Source organism: Humulus lupulus, chromosome 6 (assembly GCF_963169125.1).
Source record: "Humulus lupulus chromosome 6, drHumLupu1.1, whole genome shotgun sequence".
NCBI classification, from domain to species: domain Eukaryota; kingdom Viridiplantae; phylum Streptophyta; class Magnoliopsida; order Rosales; family Cannabaceae; genus Humulus; species Humulus lupulus.
Genome location: NC_084798.1, coordinates 4,454,065 through 4,466,503, shown reverse-complemented (window position 1 = coordinate 4,466,503; position 12,439 = coordinate 4,454,065). Strand labels below are relative to the sequence as shown.

At 34.2% G+C, this 12,439-nt stretch overlaps 1 protein-coding gene across 1 annotated transcript; it reads left to right on the top strand.

Moving 5' to 3' along the window:
- The first annotated feature begins 4,706 nt into the window (after window positions 1–4,706).
- Window positions 4,707–6,230, top strand: LOC133783671 (alpha-mannosidase-like). Its single transcript, XM_062223320.1, has 6 exons — window positions 4,707–4,727; window positions 5,263–5,334; window positions 5,539–5,586; window positions 5,696–5,815; window positions 5,892–5,957; window positions 6,114–6,230. The coding sequence occupies exons 1-6, from the start codon at window positions 4,707–4,709 to the stop codon at window positions 6,228–6,230; spliced, it is 444 nt and encodes a 147-aa protein (XP_062079304.1).
- The last annotated feature ends 6,209 nt before the right edge of the window (window positions 6,231–12,439 follow it).

Below are 12,439 nucleotides of genomic sequence, written 5' to 3'. Positions count from 1 at the left end.
AGACCAAAGAACGCATCTGAAGTAAGAAGTTTCCTAGGATTAGCAGGTTATTATAGGAAGTTTGTAGAGGGTTTTTCAAAGATAGCCACTCCGCTCACCAACCTGACCCGAAAACAACAAAGATTCAACTGGAATGATAAGTGTGAAGAAAGCTTCCAGTTGCTCAAGGATAAGCTTTGCTCAGCACCAGTACTTAGTGTACCGACACCCAACGATAAGTTCGTAGTCTACTGTGATGCATCAAAGCAAGGATTGGGTTGCATGCTGATGCAAAATGACAAGGTGATAGCCTACGCCTCACGATAATTGAAGGAGTACGAGCAGCGCTATCCAACTCACGATATGGAGTTCGCAGCGGTGGTATTTGCATTAAAAATCTGGCGTCATTATCTTTACGGAGAACGGTGCGAGATTTATACGGACCACAAGAGTTTAAAGTACTTCTTTACTCAAAAGCAGCTCAACATGAGGCAGCGCAGGTGGTTGGAATTAGTAAAGGATTACGACTGCAAAATCCTATACCACCCGGGGAAGGCGAACGTAGTTGCCGATGCGCTTAGTAGGAAAAGTTATAGAAATTTAGCAGCTTTAGCCGAAATAGAAAAGCCGCTACAGCAGGAGCTGATCAGTGCCGGAATAGAAGTAATTGTAGGTAAGCTGGCTAACTTGTCTATCAGATCGAATCTGCTAGAGGATATACGAATTGGTCAGGGACATGACGACACACTAGCAGTACATATGGATGCAGTCAGAGAAGGCAAGGCTATAGATTTCTCAATATCTAGCCAAGGTTTATTGAGATATAAGGATCAGGTATGCGTGCCAAATGATCAAAGTATTAAGAAGACGATTCTGGAAGAAGCGCATAGTACCCCGTACTTAGTCCACCCAGGGTCAACCAAGATGACTCATGATGTTAAGGCAATATACTGGTGGCCAGGAATGAAGAAGGACATAGCAGAGTATGTATCTAAGTGTCTTATATGCCAGCAAGTGAAAGCAAAGCATCAACGGCCTGCAGGTTTATTGCAACCGCTTAGCGTACCAGAATGGAAGTGGGACGATATAGCTATGGACTTCGTGACGGGTTTGCCAAGGATGAATAAGCAGCATGGTTCCGCTTGGATAGTAATAGATAGACTAACCAAGTCGGCTCATTTCCTGCCTATTAAGACTTCATACACGGCAGACCAATATGCAGACATTTACATCCAAGAGATTGTACAGTTGCATGGAATTCCCAAGACGATAGTGTCAAATAGAGGATCGGTGTTTACATCGAGATTTTGGGGAAGTTTACAGCAAGCTATGGGTACTAAGTTAAGCTTAGTACAGCTTTTCATCCTTAGACAGATGGGCAGTCCGAGCTTACGATTCCGATTTGAGAGGATATGCTACGTGCGTGTGTACTTGATTTCGGAGGATCATGGAATAAGTACTTGCCGTTGATAGAATTTTCTTACAACAATAGCTACCAGTCAACGATCGGGATGGCACCTTATGAGTTGCTATATGGAAGAAGGTGTCGATCACCGTTGCACTGGGACGAGGTAGGAGAAAGACAGGTACTAGGTCCCGAAGCTGTTAGACAAGCTCGAGAAGCAGTATCGCTTATTAGACAGCATATGCTTACTGCTCAAAGCCGTCAGAAAAGCTATGCGGATGCCAAGCGACGCGATGTGGAATTCCAAGTTGGAGATCAAGTCTTCCTGAAGATATCTCCTATGAAAGTTGTTAAGCGGTTTGGGAAGAAAGGCAAGCTTAGTTCCCGATTCATAGGTCCTTTTGAGATATTGGACAAAGTGGGGGTAGTTGCGTATAGACTAGCCCTACCGCCTGCACTAGCCGATAGTCACAACGTGTTCCACATCTCGATGCTACGCAAATATGTGTCAGACCCATCTCACGTCCTCAAGTACCATACAATAGCACTCCAGAAAGACTTAAGTTGCGAGGAACGACCGATTAGCTTCCTAGATAGGGGGATGAAGCAGATACGGTCCAAGAGCTTTCCTATAGTCAAAGTCCTATGGAGTAATAGTTCTGAATGAGAGGCAACGTGGGAGTTGGAGGAGGACATGCAAAGCCGGTATCCGGAGTTATTTTGTAAGTAAATTTCGAGGATGAAATTCTTTTTAGTATGGGAGAATTGTAGAGTCCAAAGAACTTTACTTAGCTAAGTTAGATAGTAGTATAATAGTAATAATAGTATTATCTTTATGACTGTGGATTTTTGGTTCAGACCGGGATTTATTTGGACACTCATAGTAGTACTTGTAGATTTTCTAAGTTTAACCTATAGTTTAGGAATATTAATTTTAACCTAAGGTTTGATTAATATGACTGATATTGAGGATAATATTTATTATACTATAAGGTTTAGATAAGAACCAATTAGATAATAGCACATGTTATGTATAGGTTTATTAATGATTAAGTATTTTGAGGATTAATTTATTAAGGATAAAATTTGAATACTCTAAGGTTAGTCAGCAGCTTTGAAAACGTTAGAGGGCTTAGTCAAGGCTGTTTACTCAATTCAAATTAAGCTAAAAATGTGTAATTTCGTGTTTAAATATTCTGCGTATGCCGATATATCGCAGCTATAGGGGGCGAAATATCGCAATACGAAGATACGGAAAACAGGAAACGTTGCACGATTGCCTCGGGCATAATGGCCCAGGCGATATATCGCCTATAGGGGACGATATATCGCCTCTCTCATCATATTTTGAAAGTTTTCAAAAACGTTCTCCATTCAAACCTTCAACCTCTTGATAAGTCCAGCACCTTTCTGAACGAGTCTTCAGCCTCTGCTGAACGATAATTCAAATTATTTTCACTTAAAAAGCCATTATTTTTATTCAAGTTAAATGAAGATCTTTTCATTCCTAAAATCTATAAATAGGACCTAGTACCCAGCCATTTATTCATCTATTACTCTAAGTTCAGAGGCTGCAAGTTGCTAGGTGAGTGTGAGAGTGTAAACACTTGGGTTGGGAATTATAAGCTTGATCATTATAAGCTTATCAAACACTTGGGGAGGTAAGGTTTATTCACATTTCGGTTCAAGGTTTAGATTGGTCATATAAGTCTTCAAGGTATTTCCACTACAACAAAACCCCATTTCCATAACACAAAAATTTATTACTTTTAAAAATGTGTTATAGTAGATAAATAAGTGTATAGTTGTATGTGGGCCTTAATTTTGGCGCCTATTTTTCCCCCCACCCCAAAATTTCACCCCCAAATTTCACACGGTACCAATATAATCAAAATTTATTTATAAAATAATTAAATAAAAAAATATAATCTCTTTCTTCTCCAAACCGATCCCCAAATCTCTTTCTCTCTCCCTCCATATCCGATCCCCAAATCTCATTCAATCTCCCTCCATATCCGACCTCTTTCGTTTGCTCTCTTCCAACCCACCGATTGTCGCCGTCGTTCAAGCACCGTTCCCATTTCTCTGTAGCTTGGCGCCAACCTTCTACCTTGCCCTTTCCTCGTTGCTTGGTGCCAAGAAAAGTGTCGCTCGCCTGCTTCAAGGCCCCATTTTCTGGAGTTCTTCGCGTACAGGGAAATTGAGTTATGGGTCAGTTTTTGATGTGTCTGGAATTGAAGCCAAGATGCTCCTTTTGTGGGTCTCTATGACTAAGATTCATACCGATAGGTGCTCAGATAGCATCAGATTCTATGTTGGATCTTTGTCTGAGGATCTTCCTGCCTCAAAATTTGTAAATGTTCCTGAATGTAAGAGTAAGGCTTGCAAATTGACCAACCCAGAATCCATTTGAGTCTTGAGGTATAGTCATTATTCACACACACACATATATACTATTGCTTTCTTTTCTAATGATTTCAAGACTATTTCTCTACCAAGTTTGGTAATTTGACTGTGATGATGGGATAACTTTGTTTGATTGGTTCATATTTTGTGTTTGACATTGATTGTTGGTTTACTCAGTAATGAGATTATTTGGTTCCAATATGATAATTATAAGATTATTTCTCTACCAAGTTTATGAATTTGACAGGGGATTATTTTATTTGGTTTGTCCAGGAACTAAGAACCCAACAACAGCCACCCATCAATCCCTCCCTCTACACTTTTACTGTCCATCTCTTGAACGATCCGCTCATTGGCCGTCCATTTCTCGAATACCACCCCTCTCTCAGTCTCATCCTCTATTTCTCTGAAAACCCAGCAATGACTAACAATCTCTCCTTCCATATATTTCTCAAACCCTCTTTTTTGTTTCAGGTTATTAGTTTTGTATTAATATTTTAGAGTTTTTTTTCAATGGTAAATGAATCTATCTTTTTCTCATTTATGATTTTTAATTTATTTCATGAGAGAGTAGTATTTCTCTTCATGTATATGTATTTGTGGCCTCTTATAACCTAGTATTTCTATTGAAATTGCTTCAATCTTTTAAATTTCTCTATTCGTCATATTTCAAACTTGCTAGTCAAATTATATTGAATATATAGTGGATTCTTATGAAGCTCACCATTAAGATACAATATCATACCGTATGCATAAAGAGGCATTAATTGTTTAATTGCTTTGGTTTCTTTACCAAACTATTGCAGTAAACAGGAATTTACTCTCCAAGATAAAGAATCCACAAAATGATACCATTGAAGTTGGGCCTAGAGATTATAAGCTGACCTTTTCGTCTACCTCAGGATAACTAAAACAGATGTACAATTCTAAAACTGAGGTAAGTTGTTTAATTTCAAAAAGTAACCATGGAAATATTTCTTAACCCAGTAGTTACATATTATAAAATCAGGCAAGCCAACCACAAATGGGCACCAAAAATGGAATGCTAACTTAAGTTTATATGTCAATTTTACATCTGCAAGGACTTTTTTATGTCTTTTCTCTGACTTGACAAAAAAAATTTCATGCTAAAATAATGCTCATTTGATTGTCATATATTACAAGGTTGATGTACTAATACAACAGAGCTTCAAGTCCCAAATTTGTCCAAGTGATGCCTTCAGTACTTAAAATGATCTTTCTTGCAGGCTTCAGGGGCAAATATTTTCTGGCCTAATGGGGCACCTCCAATTGTTGTTTCAAGATCAATATGCTCTTTCTTGTAGTTCAATGTATATATATGTTATTATTTATTTTCTATAAAAAAAATATAAGACCAATTTATGATAATAAGCTTTGAAAACAACAAATTAACCAAGAGCTTCTAATGGTTTTGACTTCTGATCTGTTATATAATTTCATGCATTTTACAGGTTCCACTAAAGGTCATTCGTGGAGCTTTAGTTGATGAGATACACCAAGAGTTTAATTCATGGATCTATCAGGTTATTAGAATATTTTCGGGTTTAACATTTTAGGCCATAATGTAAGAACCAGAATTTGTTCTCTTATAATAGAATCAAACAAAAATGAAACACAATCAGATTGCAATTTTCTGGTCTTGGGAACTATCAGACCATTCACAAAATATAATTTCATTTTTAAGCCTTCATTTGGTAACCATAACTTTTCGATTTATGTCATATTAGGTTACCAGGCTTTACAAGGACAAAGAACATGCTGAAGTTGAATTCACAGTGAGTACAAACATACCAGACCAAGCAAATATATATATATATAGATCAAACAAATAATGAGACATATAGACTTAGTGTGTGTAGTTCTAACAACTCTTTATTTTGAAAGATTGGCCCAATCCCCACAGATGATGGTGCTGGGAAAGAGGTCATCACGCGATTGGCAATGAATATGGAAACGAACAAAGTTTTCTACACTGATTCGAATGGAAGGGATTTTCTAAAACGAGTAAGTATTTCTTATTAAACATAAGTTACTGGTTTTACTATCTTGATATTTATGATCACTGACAATGGTTTCTCAGGTTCGAGATTATAGAGAAGATTGGTCTCTTTCAGTTACTCAGCCTGTAACAGGAAACTATTACCCAGTAAATTTTCTTAACCACTGCTCCATATGATACTAACAATTAAGTATTACCATTTTCTTGAAACAACAAGAACAACTACTAACTTAAATGAACTCTTATATTTCTACTAATAGTAGTAATAATCTTCTATAACCTTTGGCTTTCCACTTTCTTCAGCTTAATCTTGGAATTTTCATGGCGGATAAGAAATCTGAATTATCAGTATTAGTTGATTGTGCCACTGGGGGAGCCAGCATTGCAGATGGACAACTAGAGCTGATGCTGCACAAGTAAAAATTTCCACATTATTCATATTCTCAGCAACTAGAGTTGAGGTGTTCACATTATACATATATGGATTAATTATCTGTTACTTAATAACACTATTCTAATATCTCTTAGCTTTCCTTATATTGTTTTTTCTTTTCCTAAAAGACTTTCTTATATTCCTTATCAAGATTTTTTAATTGCTGTTACATATTTTCTTCATAGAATGCAAGGCTTTATTTTGAGTGTGGTGTTTAATCAATTACTTGGTTATTGATTCAGCAGTAACAATTATTTTATTTATGTGCTTGAATGTTGTAGAAACCTCTTACTTGATTATTGATTTTGTGTTTATTTTTATATTTTTCTTTTCTTTTTTGTGATGCAAACCAAGTGTGTGTGAAAATGCCTCAATGGACTAAGATTGTGAAATTTAGTGAATGATTCTTCTATAGGCTAATGTAGTTGTTGCTTATTGTTCTCTAGGCCTTTTTTTTTTATTTCAGATTTAAATTTGGAAGTATATATTATGGAATGACCTAAATAGTTGATTCTTTGAAGAGGAATATTTTAGATAATATTTTTAAACATTTTATTCCTAAAGATGATATGAATCTTAATTTTTATTTTGTTGCTCCTTACTGTTAAATTGAGGCACCTAGCCATTATGAAGGAAAATATATAGAATAATTTATTGGAGTATCTCATATATATTTCAAATATTTTAACTATGCTAGTGAAGCTTAAAGAGATTGTTTGGGTTTTATATAATTTTATCCAGATAAGTATAGTCTTTTTAGGGGAATAAATCATGTGTTTAAGACATATATTTTTAATAATGTACAATATTGAACAATATTTGATTATGATGGGTATATGTTTTGATTGAATTGTGAATTAAATCTAATGAAAGAGGAGGCTAGATGAGATAGAGGCCGATGTGGAAGTGCTAATGTATTAGAAGAGTTGGGGATAGTTATCGACCTGGAACTTGAGGTTGGTGCTGTAAATTTATGTTTTAGATGAATAAGCTGGTAGATTAATAAGATGCTAAACAAATTTCAAATTTGTCAATGTCTTTGTTAGCAACAGCTTCTCATCTTGTAAGAGTGTAACTGAACTAATTATCATATGGTCAATTTATCTCCTGATAACAGGGAGTTTCAAGTTGTGTGAAAGAAGCAGGCATTGGATTTATGATGCCTCCAACATATCATCCAGCAATGAAGGTTGTCCGCTCAGTCAGGAAAAAGCTGAAAGTAAAAATTGTATTTAATATATTGGGCTCTATGTTAAACCCAGCAAGAGTACCATATGCTATTGTGGGGGTCTATGCAGAAGATTTGGTAAGTTTTTTGTCAGATTTTTATAATTTTAAACTTTACTTCTACCTATTTTGTTGAATTGTTGTCTACATATGATGTTCATGGTGACTAGCAAATATTACTTGCATATCTAAGGCTTTTACAATATATATTGCAAATTTCTGGACCTTCCTTTCTATTGAAAATTGTACAATATATATTCTTTCATTTCTATTGAAAATTGTGCATGAATATACTGTTTTTCACTACAAGAAAAAACAATATTCATAACACTTAAAAACTGCTAACCGGAACTATTGATAACACTTTTGAAAATGCTAACATAGCCCCTGTTATTAAAAGTCAAGTGTTTTCTATAACAATATTTGAATGTTATGTTCGGTGTTATCTTAAACTATTCAATAACACATTTTTAGGTGCTATAATATTCAAATAATAACATTTAGATAGAGTTTTTGGTTATAAATTTGAAGTTTAATCTTATACTTTTTTCATAACACTTTTCAACTGTTACATTTGATTATTTTGATAACATTTTTAGTTTGTTATATTATATAAACCATAACAATTTTTTACGCTTATAATATGTTTTTAAATCATAACATATAGTAATAAAATTTTAAATTTTATTTTGATAAGTGTACTTATATGGTTTTTTTTTAATTAAAAGATTTTCATTATTGTATTTTGATAAAAAAAAAATTCAAAATTAATCATAAAATGTAATTCTCAATAGATTGATAAACCATAAGTATTACATTAAACAATAACTAATTCAAACCATCAATGTGTCTACTTCATGAGATCTTAGTTCTAACTTAAGTTTGAAAGCATAACATAATAAAGTTTTATAATCTTTAACAATTTTTACTTCAAAAATGAAAAATAGAAACATTACAAGATACACAAAAGTAAACCAAACTTGCTCCATCCTTCAATTCATCATCCTTTGTGAGTCCATTTGCTTAGCTACAACAAAATTTAAATAATTAATGCTTCAACTTAAAGTTATAGTAAACTAAAAGAGTACATAAAAAAAGTTAATTACCTAATTATAACTTTATCAACTGACCATGCAATTATATATTATAACTTTATTTTGCATCTATCTTGTGTTTAATATAAGAAAATAAAACCTAATAAGTACCAAGAATTTGAATAAACGTTTATGAAAAACAAAAGTCAGTTGTCATCGAGACAGTACCTGAGGCCTGAAGCATCAGACTGTAAAGAGGCCTCAATAACAGCATCATTGTATCCAGTAACAGGAGAAATTATTGGCTGGGTCTAGGGTGGAGTAAAGAATGGTACACTGCTCTCTTCTCAAGGTGGGAATTCAACTCCAGCAGCCTGTGATATATATTTATACATAGATTACTTAGAATACTTTATTATAAAAGTGAGTTAAGAAATCAAAATAGGTTCCTTTCCAAATACTGTAGTAGCACATTAGCTATAAAAACTATAAACAGAAAAAGGAACACATAGAATTAATACAACCCATCCAAACACAGACGCAAAACATAGTAATTATCTAAATAATAATATATCAAATTGGCCTTTACCCAATGTTTCTGCAACAAATCCATTTGATTTTCAATATTTGATTTTTACTTATCATATGAATTAAAGCCGTGTTTGGATGGTTTGAGCTTTTATGAATTGAGTCACAAGAGCCACTTGCATGAGATAGAGCCCACCTGGAAGTGATTCTCATATGAATATGTTTTTGTTTTATGGAAAGATATTTTGAACGGTGTAAAGTTTAACAGTACCTTCTGAATATGTTTCAGTTTTGTGGAAATTATGGCTCCTATCTTTTCTCGAAAAGCTTGGCGGTGTGTATGGCACATGATTCAGGTATGGTGTGTGTGTATGGTTATTTAGTTAGGCTAAAAAACTTAAAAATTTATGCAACTAGAAATCTTAGAAGTTCTCGTGAAATCTAAGTCGGAAAGCTAGTGCTTTTCGCTTTCTTGACAAGAAACAGAATTTAGTTTATTAATACAAAAAGATAACATTTCCACTTTTGTTTTTTTTCCCCAGTTTTAGTTTGTCTTGTTTCCCATAACTTAACTCTAAACACATTTCTCACTTTGAACTTAGAAAGAAAGAGAAACTTTGGGAGAATAAGAGGAATAGGATGGGCTTCATAAAGGACCTCTAACAGCCATATTCACATTCTACTTGTTAATTTGGATGCCATACTTGATGCCCTGTTGGTTACCTATCACAGAGAGAATTTTGCCAAAGCTATTTACACATCAATGCTATGTTTGTATTGAACTTTACAAAAAGGAATTAACATTGCTAGGTCTTTAGAGAAGAAATAAATGGGGATAGAAGTTAGTACAAAATGTATGAATTGTTTCTTCATATTAATAATAAAAGGACTTTTTTTTTACAATGTGCAGGTACATTGAGATGATTTCTTTGGAGCAATTCTTGACAACATTTGTAGTTGAGGCCTTTAGAATGGAAGAATGTATTTCACTAATTTTTGTGTACATTTCTTGTTTTGTATTTAGTGATAAAGGAATCTAAATTGGGCATAAATTATGTTGTAATATGATTTCTTAAGCCTAGACTAGTAGACTAAATATTGTAATTACATTTTGAGTAATTAATAAAAATCTATTTATGTTACCATATTTGGCTTCAACTTCCATATTTGTTTTCCTAGTTTTGTGTAAGTAAAAAAAGATTATGTTTCTCTAAGCTAATATAACACATGTGTTATACTAAAGTGTAGTATAACACAAAAAAAGGGTTATGCTAAAGTATAGTATAACACAAAAAAAAGTGTATATAATCGACTATAAATAACATAATTCAACACTTATCTATATATTAAAATAACACATAAATTGTGTTATCGTTGACAGTATAATAACACATCTGTATAACACTGATAAAGTGTTATGTAAAGTACCCTGACCTACGATAACATAGTCGGTCTTAACACATCAGAAAGTGTTATCGTATGTTTTGATAACACATTTTCGGTGTTATTAAAAGCATTTTTTCTTGTAGTGTTCGAAACTCTAGTCCATTTCTGTATTATGTTCTTTAAAAATTCTCATAGTCTTCTACTCATTCTAACCTTATTCCTATTCAAGGTTAGGAAATCCAAGTTCTTAAGCACAAGGTTTTTGGTAAGTATATTTTGATAGTATAGTTCCTTCTTCACTTCCATCCCTTTTCTTCAATATACTCACCATATTATAAATGGTTTTTAGGAGTGTTCCAAGGTCCCAAATCAGTCCTCATATCCCGGTTATTTTGGTAAGGAAAATAGGATAGGATATATGTGTTATATGATTTATATGTTATCTTATGAATATGTGTTATGAAAAATGCTATGTTAAGTATGCTTGTAGACTTGGGCATATGACCTATACAACTAACAAGCCCCAAATAGATTATGGGCATATGACTTGCTTAGCTAGCAAGACCCCACTAATCTAATGGGCATATGACTTGTTTAGTTTATGGGACCCCAAGTAATAATGGCCATTATAGTATGTATGTGACATAAGTGTTATAGTATGTTTTTATGTTGCATTATGAATTTTTATGTATATGGCTATATGTTAGATTTTCCTTGCTAGGCATTAGGCTCATTCCTTTTATGTTTATATGTGCAGGAAAATAGCTATAGTGGCGGGAAAGGTTCATGGATGCTTGGGGAATGTGTATTGAGGCGGAATGGATTCAAGGAGTCGAGAGTTTCGATTTTCGAGGATGAAGTCTTTGTTTTATGGTTTATGTGTATTTTTCCGCACCTATTTATGTAATCTCTTTTCATTACAATTAAGTTATGTTTTTTTTTTAAACAATGGTATCCCATATCCTAACTTAAATTTTATGTAAGTTTAACCTTTATTTTTACAAGTTTTAATAAAGATGTGATCTTTTCACTTGTAAGTTCTATTAAGGATTAGGGTCTATGTGTAGTTTTCATTAATGGTCCATAGTCTAGAGTAGTTGGGTGATTACAAGATCTGACTACCAAAGAGGAGTGGGTTATAGGGTGAAAGGGAAAGCGAGAAAGACAACCTCCAGCTCTACAGATCAAAGTCAGTCCCAAGCACATACTGCTCCTACGCCTAATGAATATATGACTACTATGGCTTTGATGATGAAGGCAATGCGTGAGACGATTCAGATGGTGGTACCTCAGCAACCTAGTAATCTGTATGACCCACGGTTTCACAATTTTTTGCAAAGGTATTTGCCATCACAATCTGAAGGTGATATGTTTTCTCATAGTAACACCGCCCATCCTGACCTTCATACACCGCCACAGCAGCAGTACCAGCCTCCTCCACAGTATCTACCACATGTGACGTCGCAACAACCTCTGCAGTTTCAAAATCAGTACATGTTTGAGTGCTCTTCCCGGTCTCCACTATATTTTAACTTTACCGATTTTCAAGGAGGATCGATGCAACATCCGCTGCCTAATGTTAGATATGGGGAGGTTGGAGGTTCGTTGCAGTAGCCACATGTTAGATATGGTGAGTTTCGGGGCGGGTCGCAGCAACCTTTTTTATCCACCCAGATACAGCCACAGCCTCGGAATCAGTTTGGGGACCTCACGCTTGGGCAATCTCCACAACAACCTTATATTCCTTCACCGCCATAGACACGGCCATCGCCCTCACCGCCACTGCCATCGCCACAGCCACAGCCACATCAAAATGTTTAAGATGAGGATAATTACAATATTAACGTTAATGGTTTTATTTAGTTATTAGTTTATGTACTTTTATTATATTAACAATGTATTTATTTTTAATGACAATGACAATATTAGCTAGTTTGATAAATATTAAAATTATATATTAATTTTAATGTTAGTTATGTTTAAATTAATTAATTGCTTATTTTGTTAACATTTATTATGAA

Bases quoted from the DNA above. Each gene is read 5' to 3' on its own strand.
- LOC133783671 (XM_062223320.1), top strand. From the start codon at position 4,707: ATGTACAATTCTAAAACTGAG. The intron at 4,728-5,262 runs GTAAGTTGTTTA...TGCATTTTACAG, and splicing joins TGTACAATTCTAAAACTGAG to GTTCCACTAAAGGTCATTCG. The intron at 5,335-5,538 runs GTTATTAGAATA...ATGTCATATTAG, and splicing joins TTAATTCATGGATCTATCAG to GTTACCAGGCTTTACAAGGA.